The sequence below is a fragment of the Neofelis nebulosa genome, chromosome 7 (assembly GCF_028018385.1).
Source record: "Neofelis nebulosa isolate mNeoNeb1 chromosome 7, mNeoNeb1.pri, whole genome shotgun sequence".
Lineage (NCBI taxonomy): Eukaryota > Metazoa > Chordata > Mammalia > Carnivora > Felidae > Neofelis > Neofelis nebulosa.
In genome coordinates this window covers 126,768,109-126,794,916 of record NC_080788.1, presented here as the reverse complement: position 1 = coordinate 126,794,916, position 26,808 = coordinate 126,768,109, and the positions used below count along the sequence as shown (strand labels likewise).

Genomic DNA, 26,808 nt, shown 5'->3' with positions numbered 1-26,808 from the left:
AGAGGATCTGAAGTGGGCCCTCGCTGACAGCAGAGAGCCTGACATGGGACTTGAACCCATGAACCACCCATGAACCATGAGATCATGACCTGACCCAAAGTCAGACACTTAACCGACTGAGCCACTCAGGCACCCTCCATTTAGATTCTTCTAGGTGGTTAAGGGAGGGACAGACGTTTCTCTTGAGCCTTCAGGGTCTCAATTGACTTTAGCTCAGAATAGTCCACATGCCAAAGTGGCACATTTTGAGGAGACTTGTTCTGAACGCCTTCAGCCCCATCCCATGCAGCCTCTTTGTAAATATGTTTTCATGAGACAACCATGATGTAGACCTAAAAGAAATAGGGAAGATGAGAAAGGAGGATACGTGGAACTGATTAACAAACACCATTGCCAGTCTGGATTTCTGGAAGCAAACAGTCAGCCTTACTTAGCCAGCTGTTCCGTGCCTTCACGTCTGGGCTGGCAAGGAGTAGTTGGGAAAGACAGTGCACGTGTGCACACATGGAGGAGTTAGGTGGAGAGATGTTATCTGCGATACTCCTTTTCCATTCCCCCAGCTCCTGTTCCTCTACTGTCCATAGTTTTTCTGGCAAATGAAGAGCAGAAAACAAAAGACTTACCTTTTAAGTTATGCCACCTACGAATAAACCAAGGGAGCATTGCATTTCAGCCTGGAATGGGATTGTACTATTAGCCCAAATAAAAATGCCAGGAGGCTGTAGGCACCATGGATTAAAAACAAAGAGACCATCATTAGTGGTAAATCTCTTATTTTTGTGGCATATAATTGTCAGAAGCTGTACTAGGGAACTTCAAAAAGCCAGGGAGCTGTTACTCCCCACCTTGGTGACCTACTTATTTTATTGTGCCCTGAAGCATACCAAGGTTGATTGGTAACGGAGGAGCGACAGCTGATGGGGAAGACAACTCCAGGAATGTTTTAAATCCATCAGGGGGACAACTTTGTTTTGGACTTCAACTGGTGCAGGATTTGAAATGATAAAGTGCCATCCTGGTTGGTCTGGGAAAAGGGAGACACACATGATCTCTCTCGTAAAAATATGAGTAAAATCACTTAATTCAGTGACAAAGCCTTTTTGTAACCAAATATATAAGAAAGATTGCTGGCATCAATTCTTTGGACCTGAGGATCCTGGAGTGAGGGTCATGTAAAGTCAGGCCCCTTTGGTAAATGTTTCCTCCATTAAAAGCCCTAAAATTTGGTGGAGGCCCAATATGGAATTTGTACCCCTTTATTTAACAAGACCACTTAGGCTCAGGCCATGTTGTTGATAAATATTCTCTTTAAATGATTTTTATTAGAAACTTGACTGCCAGATACTTAAACTTAAGACAAATAGCCACCAGAATACTGTTCACATCTTGAGTGTGAAAATGCTATATGATCCATCTGGGTTACCTGGTAAAAAATGTCAAGAAGTTTAAATGAAAACTTGTTTGCTGAACCCCGAACCTTAATGCATAGGTATCCTGCTAAACCTTTAAAACAGCAACAGAACATAGCAGATCCAAAGTGTTAAATAAGAAAAAAACAAAAGCAAAAAAACACAACAAACTTCTGATGAATCTGTTCAAATCAAAATTGAATCTCTATATAGTTCTCTAAAGAAATATTTTCGAAAATGAACCTAACCCCAGGGGGTATTTTATTCACATCGAGTCCCTTAGCAGTAATGTTTCTGAGTTTCCCTGGTGGTAAGAAGTTTTCTTACTTTAGTATTTTGTCTCCTCTGTTCTAAAATTCCACTCTGTACCAGGAAGAATGTAGCAGTCAGCTCATATAACACCTAAATTCTTTGTAAACATCCTCTCAGAGCAAGGCTGATTTCATACATGTGCATTTTACAAGTGTATGTGTGTGCTTAGAATATGTTTGTAAATGCATGCAGATAAATTGAAAGAGCAAAGTTCATTCCCAAAATTAAAAGAAAAAAAATTATGGCACTATTTTCAGCGTGAAGCTTCCTGTTCAGTCATCATGTTATGTGCTGACCTTCCTCCACAGACATGGCAGTTTTGTGGCAAGGCCAAGACTGAATTGGACCCATTATGCAGATGATGCAGGATATGCATAATTACAAACACAAAAAATTTTTCATTTCTAGGGCATTTGTTCCACAGCCCAAGAAAAACACTAATATTCCCTTGTGCTTCAAATGTCTTCCCCAAAAGCTTGGGCTGAGGCCTTCCCATTGTGTCTGGGGAAGCTAATTATCTGGGGCCAGAGAAAGAGCCACTTGTTTGGGGGGAAGACCAGAGATGATGTCAGCCACTTAAGAGGGAGGCAGGGGTGACAGCTGAGAGACTTAATCCTGAAGAAGACTAGCCCAGTGGTTAATTTCTATTATACTTTTTATTCTAGCTACTGAGGGTGAGTTGGTGGGTGGGGGTGGAATAAGATCCCAGCCATTTGGTGACTGTAGCCAAGGCCCATTGCTTTTGGTATGCATATGTATTTCCCTCTTCAACAGAGGAGGTTTTATTTTCTTTTAATACCTTAAATGTTCTCTGCTTTTAAGAATAATTAATGACCTTTCCGGAATCCATCTCAGACAGTGATATACTGAGGAATGGATTCTAACAAAGCCCTTCTTCCTTGGGGCCTGATGCCCTCTGCTCCTGCCCACTGGGCACCACTCTGCTGTAATCGCTACCTCTCCTGCTGTTCCTGACAAGCTCATTACTGCTCTTGCTGTTCCCTTGGCCCCCAGAACTCTTCTATGTTTTCAACTCAGAGCTCTGCTCAAGCATCATTTCCTCCTGCTCCCAGCCCCCCCCCCAACTTTTTCCTGCATTAAATGTCTTTACAGCCCATGTTTTTACCTGAAATTAGGTTATAAGTTTGTTTATTGTCTCTTCCTCACTAGGGGAAAGAGACTGTCTCATTTACTCTCAATAGTATAATATGGAGCATGGAACTTAGTAGGTACTCACTTAGTATTTGTTGGATTAATGAATGAAAGATGTATATGAAACATACTGCAGAATGACTGACTCCCATTTATGGGGTGAATGAGCTATTAGGTGGAAGTTGAGGCATGGCTTCCTCTGTGAAGTATGTATATTTTTTAACAAACTAGGCAAAGAAAATAGGCCAACCTCTTCCCTATTATGTCACCAGCTGACTATCATCAGTTTTGATTTCCCATCATTATACACAGAGTGCACACAGCAGATTCATATACCTGGCACACAGATACACATGCATATATACATATACACACATAGTGTATGTGTAACATATGCACTTACATATACATGCATATATAATATAGGCATAACATATGTACATATGATACATATATTTATACAAACACACACATATTTTTCCCCCTGGGAGCTACCTTAAAAAGTGCAATTAAACCTGTCCATTATATTTTTGTCATATTTGAAACTACTACCATCATGCCATGTGGGCAGGGGAGAGGATCTCTTGAAAATTACTTCCAGTTATGTAAAATGGGCCTTAAAATATTTTATTAAAGCTACAATATTCTCCTCATCCAAAGAATGTGCTAACTCACCCAGGGGGTCCTTGTGGCCTATCTCACCCTCAGCGTGGGACATAAAACACAATAAACTGCCCAAGCATGCATTAATTAACTAGTTTATTCATGCAAAAAATATTTAGGTGCTGGGAATGCAATTATGAGAAAGTTGGCCATAGCCCCTGCTCTCCCCATGCTGAGGTTACCTAATGGTTGGGCAGTCTGTTACTAGTAAAGCCTTCTGGGGTAAGCAAGGGCCCTCTGAACCAGTCCTGGGACCAGCTGTTTGTATTGCCAACTATGAACTAGCATGGGAGCCACAAATGAAGAATGGAATTAGATCTATTTTGTATTCATGGATGGGCATGTTTATAGCATTGGAAAAATCACACAGCCCTAGTGAGTAGATACCAAAGTATAAAATAAAGGATATTATATCAAAATATACATAAGTATTTAAATTTTAATCTATTTAGGATCCCAAACAAAAATTTTGTCTTTGCTGTATTAATTGTTTTAACTGACAACTTATCAGTTTATTGTTTATTCAACCAATGGTGTTTTGAATTCCCACTCTGTGGCAGTCACTGTTCAGGGCACTGGGGATACAGTGGAATATTCCTGCCCCATGGAACATACTTTGTGCTGGAGAAGACGTACCAGAAACACAATAAAGGTGTAGATACAGTGTCAGTGTGTGAGACAGTGGTTAGCAGGAAGGAGAGACACATGAGGGAAAGAAAGAATAGAGTAGGGAGGATATGAAATTTTACATAAGATCAGGGGGTGACTCTCTGAGCAGCAACTTTTGGGTAAAGACATGTGGGAGGCAAGGAATGAGCCTTGCAGAAATTGGGGAAGGAGCTGTCCAGGTGAAAGTAACCACACATGACAAGCCTCTGATGGGTGTCTGTCTGTGTTGGTGGTATGTGACTGGAGTGGAGGGACATGGGGAGAAGGGAAGGGGATGAGGCGGACAGGTCATGAGGAATCAGACCATGTATGTGCTTGGAGGGCATGGGGAGGACCTTGACTTTTGCTGTGGGTAAGATGGGAAGCCATCAGAGAGTTTTGAGCAGAGGTATGGTAAGGTCTGACTTCGATTTGAACAGGTAATTCTATTAAAGCTATGTGGCTGCTCTGTTGAGAAGACCAAGAAGAGGAAGACACTTGGGGAAGTGGGGTGACCAAGTGGGAGGCCCCTGTAACTATCCAGAAAGGGATGGTTGTTCCCTGAAAGAGACATGTGCAAAAACAACTTCCAAAGGCCAAAGGAGCCCTAAGGCCAGAGACAAAGGCTGATAGGTCCAGTTTGACAACAAATGGTTTTTTAAAGGGACTTAGGGACAGAGGCAGGTCTTGGGCAGCTACAAGCTGAGTAGATCTCTGTGACCCCACCTCCCATAAGACCTTCTTTCATAGCCCTACAGGCTGGGGAGTCATGCTGGTGGACCACCCCGGAGGGACCGTTGGGGAGTAGTTGTGTGTCACAGTCCTATCTCCTGAGCTGATTGAGGACTTCATGCCCCAAGGGTGCACTTAAGTGAGGTTAGATGAGAAAGAATGTTGGGAGAAGGGGGCTGCACTCAGGAAGGCTTCAGGTCATCACCCTCGAGTCTGGGTCACACAGCAGTGTGTTCGGCCGGTGGTAGCTTGGAGATGGTGGGAAGTGATTGGATTTCAGATGTATTTTGAAGGGAGGACTAGCAGAAGCTGTGGTGGCTGAGTTGTGAGACGAATCAAGGATGGCTCAAGATTTCATTCCGAGCACCTGGGAGGATGAAGGAGCCCATGTGGAGAGGGTGACAGGAACTTGGTTTCCAATAGGTAAGGTTAGACACCTAAGTGGAGATTTCAAGTAGATTTGGACATAAGTTTATATCTGGATGTAATAACTACCACTTGACCCTCTTTCAGTGCTTCTTTTGTGCCAAGCACTTTTCCAAGCGCTTCATCAATATTAACCTAATCCCCCTGTGAAGTGGGTACAACTTTAAGCTCCATTTGCACAGGCGAAAACCCAGCAGAACAGGTGGATTAAGTAACTTGCCTCTGGCTGCAGGGCTGGATACCAAACAAGACAGGCAGTCTGGATCCAGGGGCCTTGTACCTAATCTCGTAGGAAAGGAGGAGACAGATTTCTATCCTTTTTTCACCTTATTCCTTGCTGGATGGCTGTGGCTGTGAAGAGCCCTGCTGACAGCACTGTCTGGCCCAGGTATCAAAGGCCTGGCGCCTGGGAGAAGAATCAGCCCCAGGCTCCACACTTCAACATTTCAACTAATCTTGTGGCCTGAGGACACTCGCTTCGGAGCCCAAGTGATTCATCCAAGATTTCTAAATTGATAGATGAATAGTATTAGAGCAAATGAGAACAGTGTGTGAGGTGTAGGGACTTTGCCTCTCCCAGCTGTGTTATTCCTAGCTTCTCTTTCAGGGGAAATACTGCAAGTTTTATCCAACAAATGTAAAACGCCAGTGTGAAAATACAAATAATTAAAATAGCTTTCTTTCACAGCATTAGAGTCTTTTGATATGTGGTTTTAATAAGCTTTATTATTGAATAAATATAAAGGAACATATTTAAAATGTATATTAAATTATAAAGAACAGCAGTACAACCCCATCACCCAGTTTAATAAATAGAATATTGTCATCACCCACAAGCCCTCAGGTTTTCCTACTGATCATATCTTCTTTCTTCCAGACATCCCAACCCTCCCTCCTATATCACCACCTTCCTGGGGTTTGTGATATTAACTACATTATTTTTCTTAACAGTTCTCCTGCCTACACATGCATCAAGAATGATATAATTTAATTTCACTTCTTTTTGAACCTTATGTAAATGGAATAATACTGTATGTATTATTTCATAGCTTGCTCCTTCAACACATTATTTGTGACATTTTCCCATATCATTACCTGCAACAGTAGTTCCTTTGGTTTTTATTGCTGTGTATTCCATTATGCTGATATACCACAATTCACTTATCCATTGTATTACAGTTTGTTATTTGCCTTGTTTCTAGTTTTTTGCACTTAAGAATGTCCTTCTATGAGCATCCTTTTTGTTTTTGTTTTTCTGTGAGCATTCTTTTTTTTTTTCTAATGTTTATTTTTTCAGGGAGAGAGAGAGAGAGAGAGCGAGCAGGGAAAGGGCAGTGAGAGAGGGAGACACAGAATCCAAAGCCGATTCCAAGCTCTGAGCTGAACTCACGAACCTTGAGGTCATGACCTGAGCCAAAGTTGAAAGCTCAACCAACTAAGCCACCCAGGTGCCCCTCTGTGAGCATTCTAAACATACAACCTGTGAACATGTGTAAATGTTTCTCTTGAATTAAAAAGTCAGAGAATTGCTGTGCTGTAGGCTGTTTATCCTCAACTTTCTCAGCACCAAGGCGCTTTCTAAGGTGGTTCCAGTTTACTCTTATCAGCCATATATAAGATACTGTGTCTGCACTTCCTTGTCTGCACTTGGGATTGTCGTATTTCTCTATTTTAGTCAGGGAGATAGGGAAGGGGGAAGAGTAATGGACTCTCATGTGGTTTTAATTTGCATTTTCTAGATTATTAATGAGACTGAACTTTATTTTTTGCCATCTGAATTTTTTTTTTTCTTTCATAAAAGTCCAGGTATATTTCTTGTTGAGGTCTCTCCCTTTTTCTTGCTGATGTCTAGGACTTCCTTGCAGATATGATGCATGGCAGATCTCTCTTACACATGGATGTAGAATAAATTGGATGGTCTTTTCATCTCTTTATGGTGCCTTTTGTAAAAAGTTCTTAATTTTAATGATATGAAATTTGTTTTTCTTTTATGGTTGGTGTTTTCTGTGTCTTGGTAGAGGAAATCTTTCCTTACCCTGAAGTTGTGAGCATATTTGGGTATATTTCTTCTAAAATATTTCTTGTGGAGCCTTTTATACTTTGATATTAAATCCACCTAGAATTGATTTTTCCATTTGGTGTGAAGTAGGAGTCTAATTTCAATTTTTTCTATATAGTATTTTACCATTATTTCTATTATTACTTTATTCATTTTAAATGTATATTATTAACATTCTACTTTGTTCACATCTAAATAGTGTGATTCTGCTTATTAATATGAGGAAAAAATATGTAAGGTTTTTGACTGAGAATTAACATCTTTACACACTAACTTTTTAAACCCTAGTATAATATCTCTTTCCAGTTATTTAGATCTTCTGTACAATCTGTTAATAAACCTTAAAAGTATCTTCTCTGAGGCCTTGTGCGTATTTTGTTAAATTTATTACTATATAGATAGTTTTTGTTGGTATTATACATTTTTTTTAACATTTATTTTATTTTTGAAAAACAGAACACAAGCAGGGGAGGGGTAGAGAGAGAGGGAGACACAGAATCCAAAGCAGGCTCCAGGCTCCGAGCTGTCAGCACACAGCCTGATGCGGGTCTCAAACCCATGAACTGTGAGATCATGACCTGAGCCGAAGTTGGACTCTTAACCAACTGAGCCACTTGGGTGCCCCTGTTGCTATTATAAATGCTATCTTGTTTTAAGATTAATTTTCTATATATTCTTTGTTACTTTTCAGAAATGCAGTCACTTGTATATATATTTAAAAACAAATACTGTGCTAAATTTATTAATTTGATAATTTATTAGGGTTTTTTTGCATTTTCTGTACACAAAAATATCATCTGCAAAGAATGAGTTTTGTTGTTTTCACTCTCTTTTACTTCCTGCCTTACTGTGCAGGTTCTGGGATGTTGAACAGAAGTGGGAGTAATGGGTGCCCGTCATCTTGATGAGGATCTCCGAGGGAAAGTTCTCCCTTGCATGGTGTTTGCTGTAGGGGTTTGGGGTTAGCTCTATTAGATTTAGGGAGCTTCTTCTGTTTCTAGTTTGCCAAAAATTACTACCATGAAAAGATACTAAAATTTATTCAGTGCTTTCTCTGTATGCATTATGATGATAATATGTTTTTTATTCTTTTATGTATTATTATGGTGAATTATATTAACTGATTCAGTAATGTGAACCCACACATTATCAGCAGAGTGATATTACCTCCAATGGGGCTAAGAATAGTTCTTTGGTGGGGGGGAAGAAATCTTATTCTTTTTATATGTATAGCATAGCTATATATACAGTACATGATAGGCATACAACATATCTTCCGTGTTAAAATTTAAGAGGGAATTGGGGCGCCTGGGTGGCGCAGTCGGTTAAGCGTCCGACTTCAGCCAGGTCACGATCTCACGGTCTGTGAGTTCGAGCCCCGCGTCAGGCTCTGGGCTGATGGCTCAGAGCCTGGAGCCTGTTTCCGATTCTGTGTCTCCCTCTCTCTCTGTCCCTCCCCCGTTCATGCTCTGTCTCTCTCTGTCCCAAAAAATAAAATAAACGTTGAAAAAAAAAAAAATTTTTTTTAAAAAAATTTAAGAGGGAATTGATACATTGGACTTCATCAAAATTAAAACTTTTGCTTTATGAAAGTCCCTGTTAAGAGGATAAAGAGAGAAGCTATAGACTGTGACAAGATATTTGCAAACTACATATCCAACAAAGGACTGGTATCTAGAATATATAAAGAAAACTTAAAACTCAATAGTGAAAAAACCAAGCAATCTAATTAGAAAATGAGCAACAGACATTAAACATATTTTTCACTGAAGAGGATATATAGCTGGCAGATAAGTATCTGAAAAGGCATTCAGTATCGTTACCAATAGTGAAATGCAAATAAAATGAGTTATCACTATACACGTATCAGATGACTTAAAAATAGTGGTAATATTAAATGCTAGTGAGTATTCAGAGAGATTAATTGCATGTTTAGTTTAATAAGGAACTGTCAAACTGTTTTCCAAAGTCATAGTTACAGTTTACTTTCTCACCAGCAATGCATGAGTGATCTACTGTATGACCCAGCAGTTGTACTCTGGGACGTTTATCCTAGAGAAATGGAAACTTAGGTTCATACAAAAACCTCTCCATGAATATTCAAAGCACTGTTATTCATAATAACTAAGAACCAGAGGGGCGCCTGGGTGGCGCAGTCAGTTAAGCGTCCGACTTCAGCCAGGTCACGATCTCACGGTCCGTGAGTTCGAGCCCCGCGTCAGGCTCTGGGCTGATGGCTCGGAGCCTGGAGCCTGTTTCCGATTCTGTGTCTCCCTCTCTCTCTGCCCCTCCCCCGTTCATGCTCTGTCTCTCTGTCCCAAAAATAAATAAAAAACGTTGAAAAAAAAATTAAAAAAAAAAAAAACAACTAAGAACCAGAAACAGCCCAGATGTTCTTTGACAGGTGTAAACTAACTGTGCTTAGTCCATTCCATGAAACACTACTCAGCAATCAAAAGGAATGAAGTATCAATACATTCAACACCTTGAATGAATCTCAGAGGCATTATGATGAATGATAAAAGCCCATCGTAAAAGGTTACATAATGCATGATTCCATTTATATAGCATTCTTGAAATGACAAAATTATAGAAATGAAAAACAAATTATAGTGGTTGCCTGGGGTTAGGAACAGGGCATGACAGGAAGAAATAGAAATGAATATAAAAGGCACCATTCCTTGTGGTGATGGCACTGTTCTGCATCCTGACTCTGGCTGTGTATACACAACCTATTACACACTGATAACATTACATAGAACTAAATACACACATAAGTACATGTAAAACTGGGCACATCTGAGTAAGATCAGTAGATTGTATTAATATCAAGTTCCTGGTCATGTTATTCTACTGGAGAGGAGGGGATTCAAGGGAGAGGATGATTGGGGAAGAAACCTGCTAGTGGGGCAGTAATGAAAAAAAGTTGAGAAATACCATGTTAAATAAACTAAACTCGTATTAACTGGATAAATCCAATTTAGTCATGATGTAATTCTCCTTTTCATTGATCTCTAGATTCTCTTTGATAATAATTTATTTGAGATTCTTATGTCTATGTCCATGATTGAGGTTGAACTATAATTCTCATTTTGGAGAATAGAAGTATAAATGCAATGTACTTTGTCAGGTTTTGATGTCAGGAAATTCTGACCTCATAAAATGACTTGATGGGTGGTCTCTTTTTTTTTCTGAAAAAATTTTTTTCCTTTAAAGTTTGATAGAACTGTTCAGTAAAACTACCTGGTCTTACATTTTCCTTATGGGAAGATTTTAAGAATTCCTTTTATTTGATGATTATTGGACAAGTCAGGTTTTTAACTTTCTTCTTGGAGCAGTTTTGAAGTTATACTTTTTTAAAACTTCTGTAGTTCTTTTTTCAAATGTGTTGGCATAAAGACATTCATTATTTCCCTCTCATTGCCTTCTAGATACATACAGCATGTATAATTATGTACCCTTTTTCATTCTTAAGGTTATTTGTGCTTTCTTTTTTCTTGATTTTCCTAACAATTTTCCAATTCTTTTACATAATCTTCTTAAAGAATTTTTACCTATGTGCTTTTTAATTTCGATAACTTCTGCTTCTATGATTATTATTTCCTTTCTAGTATTCTCTGACATATTTTGCAGCCCTTTCTGTAACTTGATAAGTTAGAAGCTTATTATATTAAATTTCAGTTCTTCTTTTCTAATATAAGCAATGCACCTGTCCCTGATAATACTGCTTACCTGCATTCTTTCTTTTTTAAATTTTTTAATGTTTATTTAGTTTTGAAAGAGAGAGATAGACAGAATGTGAGTGGGGGAGGGGCTGAGAGAGAGGGAGACACAGAATCAGAAGCAGGCTTCAGGCTCTGAGCTGTCAGCACAGAGCCAGACGCGGGGCTCAAACTCACAAACGGTGAGATCATAACCTGAGCCAAAGTCAGACACTTAACCAAACGAGCCACCTAGGCACCCCTGCTTACCTGTATTCTTAAAGTTTTTACATATACTATTTTCATTTTTGTTTGGTTCTGGATATTTTCTAATATTCATTAATATTTCTTCTTTGACCAACAATTCATTTAAAAGTATGTTTCTTAGTTTCTAAATTTTTCAAATTGTCTTCTATCTAGTTTCGGTAATTAGATGCTAGTTATATCTAGATAACTGGTTTGGATAACTAGAGACATCATTGTATTATGATCAGTGTTCATGGTCTGTTTGATACCAGTTTTTTGGTATTTGTTAAAACCTGCTTCATGTCCTAGCATCTGGTCACTTGCCATAAGAGTTTTAGGTGTGGATTATGAAGAATATGCATTCTTCACCTGTTGGTCTATGTATGACCATTAGATCAGCTTGTTCATTTTGTTGTTCATATCTTCTGTTTCCTTGGTAATTCTTCTCCCTCTTTGATCTATCACTTACTGAGAAAGGTGTAATTAAAAATCTCCCATTATGATGATGGACATTTCTTGCTTTCTGCTCTTCTGTCAGTTTTTGTATTAATAATTTTGAGGCTAAGTTATTAAATATATACCAACTTAGAATTATTATTATCATATATTTCTGATGAATTAAAACATATAGTAATTTTGTTGTAACCCTTTCTAATAATGCTTTTACTTTAAAGTCTGTTTATAGGCAACAATATATCAGGGTTTTTTTTCATTAATATTTTGTCGTATATGGATTTTTTATCCCTTTACTTTTATTATTGTTGAATCTTCGTATTTTTTTTAAGTTTATTGTTGAGAGAGAGTGAGCATGAGTGGGGGAGGGGCTGAAAGAGAGGAGACAGAGAATCCTAAGTATGCTCCACACTGTCAGCAGAATCTTATGTGGGGCTTGAACTCATGAACTGCGAGATCATGACTAAGCCGAAATCAAGAGTCGGGCACGTAACCGGCTGAGCCACCCAGGTGCTCCAAATCTTTGTATTTTAGATGTGTCTTTTGTGAACAGCATGTTGGATTTCATTTGATTTTTCAGTTTGATAGTCTTTTTCTTTTAACTGGAAATTTTAGTCCATTTATGTTTATTATCAAGTACTGATATAGTTTATTTCTATAATCATATGTTTATTTTTCTTGTCTTTCCTTCTTTTACATTAATTGTAGTTTGTAGTTTTTGTTTGTCTAAATTGTCTTTATTTTTCCCTTGCTCTCTGAACATCTCCTCACTGAATAAACAGTCCTATTTGGTCATTTTCTGTCAGCTTATTGAAGCATTGGCTTCTCTTGTTGAGAAGATGGTAGTCAGTCTAATCATCATTCCTTTGAAAGTAGTCTTATTTAAGATCTTCTCTTTGTTGTTGGTCTTGTATAGTTTCGATGTCTATTTGCACAGTTATTTTTGGTTAACCTGCTTGAGATACCATGAGATTTCTAACCTGACGAAAAAATCTTTCATAAATTCTGGAAATTCTCAGCCAGTGTTTTTTTGTTTGTTTGTTTAAATATTGTCTCTCATTCTCTACCTCTTCTCCTTAGGAATTCAGGTTAAATAGTTACCTATGAGCTTTTACCACTCTGTCCAACATGGGGCTCAAACTCACAACCTGAAGATCAAGAGTTGCACATTCTACCAACTAAGCCAGGCGCCCCTCCCATGTGTTTTAATCTCTCATGTTTTCATCTCTGTCTCTCTATGCTATCCAGATAATTTTGTATTTACGGTAGTAGTTTTCTTCTCCAGAAGCTCATTTAGTTCTTTTTCAATTCTGTGTCTTCTTTTCTAATATTTTCATTTTCTTTTCGTATTTTCTTGTTTCCTTAAACATATTAAACATACTTATATTTCCTGCTAAATAATTCTAGTGTCTGAATTCTTTGCAGGTCTGATTCTGGCTTCCCCCCATCCCTGGCCCCCTTGCTGGCTCTGGTTTGTGTTTATGGTAACTTGATTTCTTATGTATTTCATGATTTATTTATTTTTATTTTTTATTTTATTACCATGTGTAACTAAGGAACATTCTGTCTGGGAAGGCTGGCTTTGAGGTATCTTCCTCCAGAAAGGATTAGTATTTGCTTTTCCCAGGTGCCTGAGGCCACTACCAACCTGGAAATACTTCAGCTATGTTCTCAGACTGGAAGGTTTTCAGACCACACAAGTAGTTTCAGCCGTAAGCCCCTATGTGGGACAGCTTATAGTTATAAATTCTTAGGAGATTTCTTTTCTCTACCCTGCACCCAGGCTTAAGGCAGACAATTTTCCTTGCTGTCCTTAGCTTGGGGGTGGGGCTTATTGCTAATTTACCCTTTAATTGAGCCCTTTAGGAATTCAAGCTTCAGGCATCACATCTTCTGTCAGATTTCCCATCTTGGGTTAGCCCTAGGTTGTTTTCCTTCTTTGCCTTCTTCACAAGACCTTTAAAAAACTCAAACTCAGAAGTCTCCTTGGTTTGTTCAAAAGCCTCAGGGTCTGAAAATCAGGATGAGTGCTCTGTTTACCATTCTGGATTCCAGCTTGAACTTGGCCTCTGATAATTCTTTCTTGCTCACCCTCTAATATATTTTAAATAATGTTATTACGTTTTATTTAATTTTTTTCCACAGTAAGGTGTCTAATCCATTATATTGTAGGAAATGGCAGTCCTATAATAAGCCTTTAGAAGTTCAGTTTTGCTTTGGGCTGTTTGATTGTTTATTTTTTTCTTCTTTATCAGTTTGATTTTTTTCTATGTTTGTGTAGGAATTTTATAGGTACAAGTTTAGTTTTAACAGTCTGTACTTAGCATAGACTGTTATGAGTGCTTCTCATAGACTGTTATGAGTGTTTCTGGTGCTTCTGTTGATAAAACCAACAAATATTGAGTACCTATTCACACCAGACAGTGTTCTAGGAATGGGGATGCAGAAGTGAGTAAAATGGACCAAAATCCCTGCCGCCCCAACCCCATCCCCAAGAAGCTTGGATTCTAGTGGGGAAGACCCTGCATTATGTAGTACATTAGATGGTGATAATACTAAGGAGAAATGAAGGAGAGAAGGGACTTTGCATTTTTGGAGAAAATAGCTCAGGAATACCTTACTGGGAGGGTAATATTTTTAAAGAATAGGGGGTGTGAGCCATGAGCACTCCAGACAGAGAAAAGACCTTCATGTCTTATAAATGTCTAAGAGAATATGGAATGAAAATTCTCCGTGGTTTCATATTTGTTCTATGTCACATATATTGCTATTTATTATTTTTTTCCTCCTAAATCTCAATTTTCTCTTTACCCAAATTTCTCTGAACCCAACTCTCAGTAATTTTGATTCTCTAGCTAGGAGAACTGACTGTTTTTAAAATTTTTATTGTAGTTTATTTATTTTGAGAGAAAGAGCACATGCATGTGCACAGGGCAAGGGCAGAGGGAGAGAGAGAGAAAGAGGGAGAAAGAATCCCAACAGGCTTCGAGCTGCCAGCGCAGAACTCCACACATGGTCTGAACCCACAAACCATGAGGTCATGGCCTGAGCAGAGAGCAAGAGTTAGACGCTCAACCAACTGAGCCACCCAGACACCCGTAGGGGAACTGACCCTTCTTGAACAAGCTCTTTAACCTCTTCTCAGGTGGTTTCCCCTTGTGTCAGATGAGACCAGTGCCTGTCTCTCAGGATTGATAGTGAAGTGAAGTAACATTTGTATAAGTGTCTGACATTTCGTGAGTACTCAAGAAATGCTAGTTCTTTTTCTTTTGTTTTTCCTTCCCTGTCCACACTGCTTTCAGCACTTGTTTTTAGTACTTATCAATTAATTTGCAGTAAGATTCTCATGCAATTCCATGGAGAAACCGTGTGGTAGGCAATTAACTGAAGACAAATAAACGTTAGAAAACTTCATTTTAAAAAAAGAAACTTTCCAAAGTGGTTTTGAAAGGCTGAGTTTGCTGCTCAGGGTTTAGGGGATAAAGTCAAGCCCTGTGCATTCCTCCCTTGAAGTTTGTTCATTGTATTGCAGATTTCCAGCAGCCCCAGGAAATCTCAATTTGTATATGTAACTGTCTGCAGAATCTCCAGTTACAGTGAGACTCCAGAGGCATATCACCTTCCTATGAGAGTACATATATATTCACCTATCTTCTCTTATCCATTAACCTAACCTAGCTGTAATTTTGCAGTATATTTTGGGAAGTTGGCATACCACTAAAAATGGATTCATGAAGTTTTTGTTTGAATGAAACAAATCTAAGTTTAGAAATAAAAGTAGAGCCAAAAATCACTACTTTTCTTTAGTGAGATTTTCTTTGATTTGAGAGTCATGAGAGCCCTTATTTGTGGTACTGGTTTTGATACGGACTTACAATGTGGGGGTCTTAGTCAGTTATTTTGCCGTCATAAGTGATATTTCCATCATTTCCTTCCCTTGTATGGCTGTTGAGATTTCGTAGGACCTGAGCACCATCAAGGTAAGACAAGCACTAAAGATCAACGAGCACAACCAATTTATATTGTCTGCTTTTGGTTTTTGGTCTGTCCCCAGCCATACTATTGACCATGCCCTGCTGGACATGCCCTTCCTTCGACTCCTTGAGGAGATGCCCTCTGACCTCCGAGAGCAGCTGGACCACACATTCTGAAGACACCAGTAGTCCTAGTTTTGATCCCTCATACACCGACCTGCAGCTTATCAATGCGGAGGAACAGATGAGTAGCAGGGCTTCTCAGGCTGACTTGACTGGTAAGATGGAGCCCACAGGGCTTTGAAGATCACTTTTGGTGACCTGTTGCCACTCCTAAAATCTCTGCAGCTTTGTTTGCAGAATGAGTTCAGATGTAGTAGTTCTACAGTCAAAAAGCTAGAATAGAGTGGTTCAAAATTGCATTGGGAAAAAACACGTACACAGATTGGCTGATTAGTTGGCAGGGTGTTAATATTGGGAAACCATTTGACAATATATCTTAATGTGTTATTTTCTACTATTCGGTACAAGTACTGTTCCTTGTCAATTTATTTTCTCCTTGGATGACTGAACTATACATAGTATGCACAAGGCTGAATCTTTCACCCAGCCACCCATGCATCTTTCATTTTCAGCAAGAGGGAGGTAGATTTGAGCAGAGAAAAAGCAAATGTTATGTCAAGTGGAATGAGTCAGGACTCAGCCACTGTGTCCAGACCACAAATCATTTTGCAGTTATATTTTTTCTTTTGTGCTTGAATTGAGCTATATACATCAGTCTGTAACATCCCGTGCTCTCATTTATTAAATTTCTAAGAGGTGTAGGAAGGATGTTGCCTGGCTTAGCAGGTGAAATAAGGGCCTATTAATAAGCACTGTATCTGGGTTAGGTTTAGAATGGCATTGGATAGATGTAGTGCATTCTTGGTGTTTTGTTTATTTGGCCCAAGGGATTATTTTCCTTTGAAAGTAATCAAGTTACTAATAATTTCTCTGTGGATAAATTTGCCAGGTGTATCCAATAATTTTGTTTTTCTCAAAAACATTGTTTAGGAATTTGTCTCTGGATCATTTTTCAAATTTGGGTAACATTCGTCCTTATGCTATATGTTATTGGAGGATTCTACACATGGAGAGAGATTTCTTGCAGACTAAAGGGTTCAGACAGGATTTGGTTTGGTATTTGATAGTATTGCAAAGAATCCTAGTTTATCATAGTCTGTCTTCACGAGCCCCAGTTCTTTATAGCATTTTGTTTTTACACCCTCTCCGTTCTGTTTAATCTCTATGGCTGAGGATCACGGTCAGTGGCTGAACTGTGACAAGCCCATCTCCACTGTGGGGAAAGTTTCATCTTGGGAAGGCACCATCAGAAGCCAAGGCAATTAGGAAAAGAGGCTGTACTCACCCCTTCCTTCGCCTCCTCGCCCTCAACCACCAGCCTTCCCATAGAGGACACATAGAACAAACACATTGGTCAGGAGTACTCAGACTCTGGGGTTAGACTGCTCAGATCCTCATTCTTCCATGTACCAGCTGTGTGACTTTGGGCAAGATCCTTAATGTCTTTTTGATTCAGTTTCCTCACCTGGAAAATGGAGATAATAGTAGTACTTACCTTACCAAGTTGTTAATAGCTCCAAGTGAGACAGTTTATATACAGCAACTTATATGATGCTGGCCACAGAATAAGTGATCAGCAAGGATCTGGTTGTTTTCCCCTCTCTCGCCCCAGGGTTCTTACTGTTTCAGAGAGGTGGAGGAGGGCCCGTCACAGTGGGAAAGTCAGGACCTCTAGGCTCAGGTTGGTTTTTTTCAGTGGCCTCTCTGCTTAGATGAAAATTGCTTTAATTCCTACAGGTTCTAGTGATGAAAATCAGAGTTCCAGTCGGAACTGGGCATTATTAATCTGTCTCCAAAGCGTATAATTGTTTTCAGTATCTCCCTTTTCTGAAGCCATGCTAACAGTATTACAGTTCCCACTGAGAAAACCTCTTGTCTCATTGTTTTGATCAGGGTCCTGGCAGGTGGCAGATGGTATCCTCAAAAAGGTTTTATTTGAAGAGGATTTAATGAAACGACTCTTACAGAGGCAGCAAGAGCTAGAATCATGGGAAGAGGGGCTGGCCAACAGGTGCTGTGGCTGTATGAAGGACAGAGCCACTGCCAGAGATTTGGTGAAGTGGGGAGTAGGGGGGAACAAATGCCCAGATCTTGTGCTCGTGCTTCCCACTGGCAGATCCCAGCTGGAAGTCAAAGGGCACAGGGCCCTGGTGAGGCAACCCACAGAGATCAGCCCCCAGGGCATAGAGCTGGGGAGAAGGGTGGGAGAATGGATTTGGGGTGATGGTGCGGGTGAAGCATGTGGAGAATAGCCAACACACTTTCATCTTCACCAGGAATTCAGTGGCCTGGAGTCCAGGGTCACTCTGGAGAAGCGAAGGCAAAACTAGGGCTGTAGAATGATGAGCGATGCTCCTACATCTCTCCTTCAGCACGAGATAGTTTCTGTAGTTACAGGAGGCTAGAGGTATGGCCTTTTGGCAACCATCCTTTTTTACAGAAGTAATCATAATCATAGCCAGCACACAGCATGTGCTGTGTGCCAGTACATGATGTGTATCATCTCTGGCCTTTACAACAGTCCTGCGAGGGAGGAATCTTTCTCCCCATTTCCTAGTTGACCCTGAGTCTGGGAGGTTAAGGTGCTTGTCTGAGACAGTACTACTAAGAAATGGATGTGCCTGGATTTCAACCAAAGTTCCAAAGCCTTTCCCCATGGTTCTCAAACCTAGTGGTGCCCCAGAGTCATCATGTTTATCATTTTGCTAAGTTACCCTCCAGACCTTCTATACAGATAGGGTAGAGGATGCGTATGAATATATAACATATTTTGCCGTGGGTTTATGTTTAACGTAATTAGAATCAAAAAGGTTTTTAAATAAGGTGTATAGTAGGTGGAGTCTGAGGAAACAGTTCATGTTCCCTTAACAGATATGAGTGCTGATAGATAACTGCTATGTGCCCACAGTATGGTGTTATGTAAACACGTTTCCGGACACTCCACTTTGAAAAGAAATCTCCTCATTCTTTAGTAATCAGCCAAGTGTCCAGGTTGGCCCAGAGGAATGCCTCCATCTGTGTAGGGTAGAGCCACCTCCCTTCCCTCTTCACCCGCCTATTCTTCTAGGCCCAAAAGTGGCAAGCAGTGTCCCTTTGGGCCCTGGAAAAATGAAAGGCAGGGTGGTGAGCAGCCTAGGCTGTGTGGACCGCCTCTGGATACAGCCCCAGATATAAGACCTCCATGAGCCTCTTTCTGAACATCCTGACTTGTGTAGTCATGTTGGAGTTCTGGCTTTGAAAAGCCTTTAACTCTTCCTGGATAAGTAAATACAAGATTTAGGAGAGTGACCAAATATTTCTAACCCTGTGACATTTATCTTTCTACTTCAGTCGTAGAGAAGTTATAAATGCTTTCATTTGAGCTATTGAGAGCTTCCAAGAGATCTGTGCTGATTATTATTCTGTACTGACTACCTGCCCACCGCCTGGCACCAGGGCTATGTCAGTGGCCAACTCTTGGAAGGCTCTACTTGGAGGCTGGATCGTTCGGTCAGGATAAACGAAATCATCATGAGGCCATGGAGCAGATCCTCATCTGTCCATATTTCTGGGCACAGCCCTCTCCCCGGAGCTGTCGTTCCTCATCTGGGAAGTGGGGCGGAGGGTCCGTGTCCAGGCTGGGCAACAGGATGTGTGTGAATGTGCTTCGTACGGTGCCAAGTGCAGTAGGAATTCACAAAATAAAATCTTGATTCCATAGCTCTGTGCCTCATTTCCCTCTGATATGGCAAATAAGGATAATTTCTGCCTACTCCTTTACTGCCCTAAAGAGGACGGTAAACTATGTACGTGGTGGGATGAGACCTGAGGAGGGTTTTGCAGTCCTCCGAAGTAAGCCATGGGTGCATGCAGACAGGTGCTGTGGGAAGTTCAGTGTGGTTAGTTTCTGTACCGAGGCCTTGAGGGTCCTTGGGAGGAACTGCCTTGGGGAGACTTGAGGTATTTATCTGCCTCCCCTGCCCCATGCCTTTTAGCACTGCAGAGGGAGGCAGAGGGTGAAGAATTGCAGCCTCCATCAGGAGACCCCTCAGCCTAGCTGGCCCCAGCTTTCCCTGGCAGCATGCTGTGTGAGTGTAAAACTCTGTGATTCATCTTATGTGTGCAGGGGGTTATGGGGGCCCAGGTCCAGCCTGTGTCCCTTGGCCCCACTGCTCCATGCTGGGCTGCAGCAAGCCGCAGACTCCTCCCTGTCTTCTGTGGCAGGACTTCTGCAGGGATCCGGCAGCTCTGCAGGGCAATCCTGATTCCCAGCACAATTGTGGAGGGTGAGACTCTGATCAGCCTACACTTTCTTCTCATTTTCTCACCAAGGGGGTAATTAGGAGGAGGAAGACAAACAAATCCCCTCACCTTGGTTACATCACAGGGTATGCCAATATTTGCTCGGGGATGCAGCTCTCCAGAGCAAATGACGGGAGAGCTGAGAACAGGCAAGAGCTTTATTAACACTTGTTTCCTCTCTCACCCCCTACTTCCCGAGGGGGCCCCCTTTCCCTAGATAACAGGCACGCCCTGTCATCTTCGCCAGTCAGCAGAGCTCTGTAATGCCACTAATTTTACATGGGATGATAAACAGGAAGAGTGTCAAGGGAATAAAAATAAGCCTTCTGCCTTGGAAGTCCATTGCAACCAGGAAAGAGAAAACACAGAAATGTTTGCAGTAGCGCAAGCTGTTGTTTAGGTGGTGGGCTTCCATTCTGATTTTCTTTTACCTATCAGGTAAGTGCAGAGTTTAAGTGTAGGATTAGAATGCTCAGGCATATATGCCAACTGAGGAATGTCAAGACTGGATAGAGCACACAGCAGGTGTTTAATGATTGTCAGTTGAGTGGGTCCTTGAATGAACGGAGATTGCAGGTGGGGAGGGTCATCTGCATCCCAGACATCCGTGTCCCATTTGGGTTTAGGAGTCCAGCATTTCCCTCAAGTGTGTTCCATGCAGCAGTTCAAGAAAAGCCAAGATGCCGGGGGCCAGTATGTTAGATCATGCTGTGCCCTCTTTGTTGGAGAGTCCTAGCAAGTATTAGGTTATGAAAGACTTTGAGGAGTTCTGCAAGTGTATGTATGTGTGTATATAGGTATACTTTATATATATATTTTTGTATACATACATACACACATATATTTATGTACATATAAAAATACATTTAGCCTTCCATTAGCCCATACTGACTACCTAGTCAGTAAAACCCGTACGTAACATAAATTGGCAAATTTGACTTGGAAGTTCATGCCATTGCTAAAGTGTTGGGAAACCAGAGAAACCGGAAAAAAATACTTTGAATTTCCCTGGATCTACAAAGTTAGCCCTGTTGTGTCTCATGCTCTGCTACACCTCTTGGCCATTTTTTTTTTTTTTTTCAATTCTAGATTCAACAGACCCAGGACTACATTTTGCCAGACTTTGTGTTAAACCCTCATGGGTTTTAAAACAAATGTAGACCATATGTTCTTGATTCATTGCATTTAACTGATGGCAGTGGAATTCGGCCAGAGCAGTAGAATATCTCCAGGGACTTTTGACTCTTTGTCTCAGAAATAAGTGTTTATGCTGGGTAGAAAGCTATGGACTTAAGATCTCAATTTTTGTGACAAGAACTTTTTAGATGCTCGGAATGTTTCTCTGGTTGTTGTTAGTTAAGGATGGTGGGAGAGAATCATCAGGGGTGCATGACTCCTTACAAGATGTGACATGTTTCTCTGTTGTCGGTTTTGTCCTGCTCCTGCTGTAGCTGGTAGAGCAGCAGACCGGAATGGGGCGTCCAGATTCCCGGTAAACAGTAATTATCATCATGCATGGTGGGGTAACAGGGGGATTCTTATTGTTCTCAAGACACATTCATATTTCATGATTTTTTTTCACCTTGAATATATTTTCCTCGAAGACAAAAATGAATTAATTTGTCTTTTAAATTATTTTGCCTAGCTACAAATTTCATCAATATTCATATTCTTCCTGAACAATAGTCTCTTCCTCAAAATTAAAGAACAGTAGAACAGTTTTTAAGAAACAAATTACATCATTTTTCTCTTTCATTAATGTATATAAATTTGGCCACATTTCTGTTTTTAGTGTGCCCCAGGATCCTTGATACTCTTGTCCCTATTAAGTTGTGCATTTTGGATTTCAGTCAGTGCTTAAAACAAACAAACAAACAAACAAACAGGCAAAAACACCTCTAATGACTGGTTTCTTTGAAAGTTTCTCCAGAGAGATTCTAAAGTTTTCTCAGAAACACAAATGTTTATTGAGTAAAACTGGTATTTGCCAGTTGTTATGACTACAGAAATAGGTAAGTTATATGTAATAATCTGCAAACAGATTCTTTGCCATTCAAAGGATTTTCATACATAATTTTAAAAATAGTTTCTATTTATGGAATATGGATTATGTGCCAGGAATGTGCTAAACACACACACACACACACACACACACACACACACACACACATACACACACACAATCTCTAATTTTCACAATCTTAAAAATAGATATTGATCCCTCATTTTATGGATGCAGAAACAATTGCTAAAGAGATTAAATGGTTTGGCTGAAGTAATACAACTCAAAAAGGTAGTGCTGGAATTCAACCCAACTCTGTCTTGTGGGCTCACCTGCCTGGTGCCATGAGAGGCCAGTGTTTATGAACGCAGTGGGTTGTGGGAAGCGGTTATAGAGACCCTTTTGCACAGCTGTTGCTGCCTCCTATGCGTTCCCCAGGAGGTAAGTGCAAATGTGCCTTATGAGCTCATCTTATCGGACAGCAATGACTTGTTTGGGGGTCCCACTCAACTGAGGCCCTCTTAGGAGCAGGAACCACACCATGTTCTTCATTTTACATTTTCAGCATGCTGCCTGGCACATTGAAATTATACGGCGGATCTTTGTGGAAGAAATCAACTATTCTCATATGGGTCTGTGAGACCCTTCTCCCCAGACCTGCTCTCCATTTACGTATGCCTAAGTGTGTTTGCCAATTGAACTGTAGCTTCATGATGGGAAGGAATTAAGAGGACACGTAGGAGCAGCTCGTGTGGAAGGACGCCTCTTTCCCCTGTCTTCAAAAAATGTTGGGCAGCTCTCCAGCGGTCTCCATTATTTTGTTTTTCCTGTTCTGTTTTGGGGGATTGCTGTAACCTTTTAAATGTTTTTTAAAAATTAATGTACATGGTTGTGTGTGGGTATGGTGGGGAGTACTCTCTAAGTTGGGTGTCTCAGAATCTCACCTGTCTTATACTTTGTGCAGTCTCTTCCCTATTTAGTCACCACAGTGCAAAGATGGCGAGTTGGGGAAGGCTTTTCTGTGCTAGTGAAATAGGTTATTGTGGCTATTAAACCAAATGTGTGGAGCAAAATCTGAGAAAGAGTGGCAGAGTTTAAGATGCTGTGTTCCAAACAGAGAATCTAAACTAGATATTGTGGGACCACTTAATTTAAAAACTGTGGCCTCCTGGGGCACCTGGGTGGCTCAGTCGGTTGGGGGTCCAACTTGGGCTCAGATCATGATCTTGTGGTCTGTGAGTTTCCAGCCCTGCATTGGGCTCTATACTGACCGCTCAGAGCTTGGAGCCTGCTTCAGATTCTGTGTCTCCCTCTCTCTCTGTTCCTCCACTGCTTGCACTCTGTGTCTCTCTGTCTTTCAAAAATAAATAGACATTTAAAAAAATTAAAAAAACAAACGTGGTCTCCAATCAAATTCTACAAGTCATTTGTAGAATTGCTAATGCGTCAATCCTAAAGAGGAAGTGACAGCTGAGATGCCTTTTATTGATTATCTTCTGTGGTGTTCTTTTCAGTCTTATGATTTTCCTTTTATAGATGAGGACACCAATGCCCAGAGCCACGCATTAGTTAAGTGACAAAATTGAGATTGACACCGAGGCTTGTCAACACTCTGCAGCTGTGTCCCTCTTGTGGCTAAGCTCACTGGAAGGACCACTTCTCTGTACCCAGTCCCAGAAGGCAGAGTTTAAGATGTTCTGTTCTTTCAGTTCTAAATAGGTGATCAATACTGGGTATTTGTGACCACTTAGAATCCAGAGGGGCCATGAATTTGGAGGATAGGTATTTATTGTCTCTCACCTATAGGGAAGTTAGTACAATGAGCATTTCCCTCAATTATGGATGCAGGCAACAAACCCCAGTGGTACTAGAAGTACCTCTCACTTAATCATCAACAGAAATCACAGGTGTTTCCATATCACATTATCACTGTGACAGATATCTCAAAGGATCACTCATCTCATTGCTCCTTGGGAATCATGGTAGTTATTGGTTATATTACTGGTAGTGCTAACATACTGCAGTAATCTGGGTGGCGTATATGGTGGTCTGGTCTAGGGGACTGGATTAGATTAGAGGAAACTGAACAGATCCAAAAGACATTTAGTATTTAGAATGGATGGAACCCCAATCATACTGTTTCTCTCATTATGCTTCAAAATGTTCCATTTCTTTTTTTTAATGTTTATTCTTATTTATTTATTTATTTATTTATTTATTTATTTATTTATTTATTTTGAGAGAGAGGACAGAGAAAGAGGGAGACACAGAATCTGAAGCAGGCTCCACCCTTTGAGCTGTCAGCACAGAGCCTGACATGGGGCTCGAACCCATGAACCATGAGATCATGACCTGAGCTGAAGTCAGACACTTAACCAACTGAGCCACCCAGTGTCCCAAAATGTTCCATTTCTATTCCTCTACTTACTCCTGCTTTTTACCCTGAGTAACTCCTTTTTTTTTCCCCATATGACAAAGTCTTACTGATTGTTTAAGACAAAATTCAAAAGAAGTTTTCTCATGCAGAATCCTTACTTTGTGCCGTGTATGTTCCTAAAGATGGGGCATTCCTGAGTGAGCTACCCTGAGCTTTACTCTCTCCCCAGCTTTACTCTAGGTCATAGTACCTGTTTCAGCTCTTCTATTTTTGGCAAGAGAGGTCTTTGAGTGGTTCATTCATTTCCCGACGATACTCAGGTCCTTGAGGGCAGCAACACCGATATTTTCCTACTTGGATTGTTCCAACAGTCTGGTCTCCAGTACAGTGTCTGGAACTAATGAGGTGTCCAGTGGATGTTTTTAGTCACATCTCTTGTTGCCAGATTGCATCAATGTTATATCCTTGCCTCCCACCTCAGAAAAAAGAAAAATTTGCTTCCAGGTACCTTGGTCACAAGTACACTCATCTAGAAAGAGAATTTGGAAAAATAGAAATGAGTTTATCTGGTCATAATTTTTAATTATTTTATGGAATATTTTAAATGTATGTCATCAGATTCACCCATTTAAGATGTTATATTCCACTTTAAGTAGCTCCCCGGGTGAGTGGTATAATATCACTGGTGTAAATGAGATTAGGGCTTGCTCACTGAGGCTCTTGTGCAAAGCACTCAGTACCCAGCAAAGTCAGGCTCCAAAAAGAATCATGAGCTGTGCTTTTTTCAGGTAATAAAATGTTAACTCAAACTCAACAAAATATCAGTGGACGTAAAAAGCTCAAACCACAGTGCTAGTATGCCATGCCCTCTCAAGTGTTGTCATTAGCCCAGAAGCTTCTGGAAATAGACGGCTTCGTATTTTGTCTGGGACCATAATGATTGGTTTGGATCCTTTAACTATCATAGACCTTTAAAGTTAGAGGAAATTTAAGAGATCACTTAGTAGAATTTCTTCATTTTATGGGGGGGAAAAGCCAAGGACTAAGTATTAGCAGCAGAGTCAGGCCTTATAATTCCTTGTCCCTTACCCACCCTTTGAATCATTTAAAACCCTAAGAGATTTTTGGCCAGGCACAACTGGCTGTTCTTCATTTCAGTCCTCTCTAAACGTTTTATCTTCTTTTTTCCCCCCTGAAATAAGCAATGGATCCTCTTTCTTGAGGGTTCAGTTCACTCATGAACAAGTTAAAAGCCCCTCAGATCCAAAGAATCATGTTGGTTTTTTTTGTTTTTTTTCTTAATAATTTTGGCACCTTGATGAGACATGGCCATGGAAAGTCTCTTGACCCCCAAGCTAATGTATTTTAGATCACACATTTCTTTTCCTGGTGCTGAAGTCTAGGTGGGACAAGGTCTGGGTCTTTGTAATTCTCTTTGGGGGCTCTTTTGCAGTGAGTGGCAGGCCATCTTATTGAAGATGTGCTAAAGTGCTTTTTTCCTAACAGATCTGTTCTCACCCTACCTGACTTTACCACAGTGGCATCTCTTCCTTCCATTTGCAAAGTCCTCAGAGCTTAGAAAGGCTCTTTATTAATGTTTTATTAACATAGGCTTTCTTCAGAAATGGGAGTTAACTTTTCATGCTTCTTTCAAGGGAGAGAATGAATTCTCACCTTAAGTGAGGAAATAGATTATGGATCAAGTGAGGAAATGGATTATGCTATTTCCTCTAAAAGGGCAGCTGTTTTTGGCAGGAGTCACATCCGCCATGAGCCTCAAGAACAAATTCATGTCACCATTGTACAGTTCATCTAGAAACAGAGAGAAGTGCTAGACACAGGGTTATAAATGTCAACAAGATGTTAGCCCTTCAAAGTGGAAGCACCAAGGGTGTTCATCAGCTCTTTTACTGTGAAATGGACAACTTATGTGGAGTGCTAATTGTATTTGTTTACTAGGGCGGCCATTGGCTGAATGGCTTAAACCACCGAAATTTATTTCCTCATAATTCTGAAGGCCATAAGTCTGAGATCAAGACATTAGCAGAGTTGGTTTCTTCTGAAGTCTCTGCCCTATGTCTTCAAATGGTATTGTCTCTAGGTGTGCCTGTGTCCTGATCTCTTCTTCTTACAAGGATGGTCATACTGGATTAGGGCCCACCCTTGAGACCTCACTTTAATTTAACAATCTCTTTAAAGACCCTATCTCCAAATACAACCACATGCTGAGGTACTAGGGGGTTAACATTT

General features: G+C 40.4%; 1 protein-coding gene across 5 annotated transcripts in view; it reads left to right on the top strand.

Annotated features, from left to right (window-relative positions):
* Positions 1 to 26,808, top strand: part of STON2 (stonin 2) — a 147,325-nt gene that overhangs the window by 45,486 nt on the left and 75,031 nt on the right. For all 5 annotated transcript variants that reach the window (XM_058739918.1, XM_058739917.1, XM_058739914.1 and 2 more), the window contains one exon: positions 15,856 to 16,053. In XM_058739918.1, the coding sequence (XP_058595901.1) occupies positions 15,856 to 16,053 (198 nt within the window). The remainder of the gene's footprint in view (positions 1 to 15,855; positions 16,054 to 26,808) is intronic.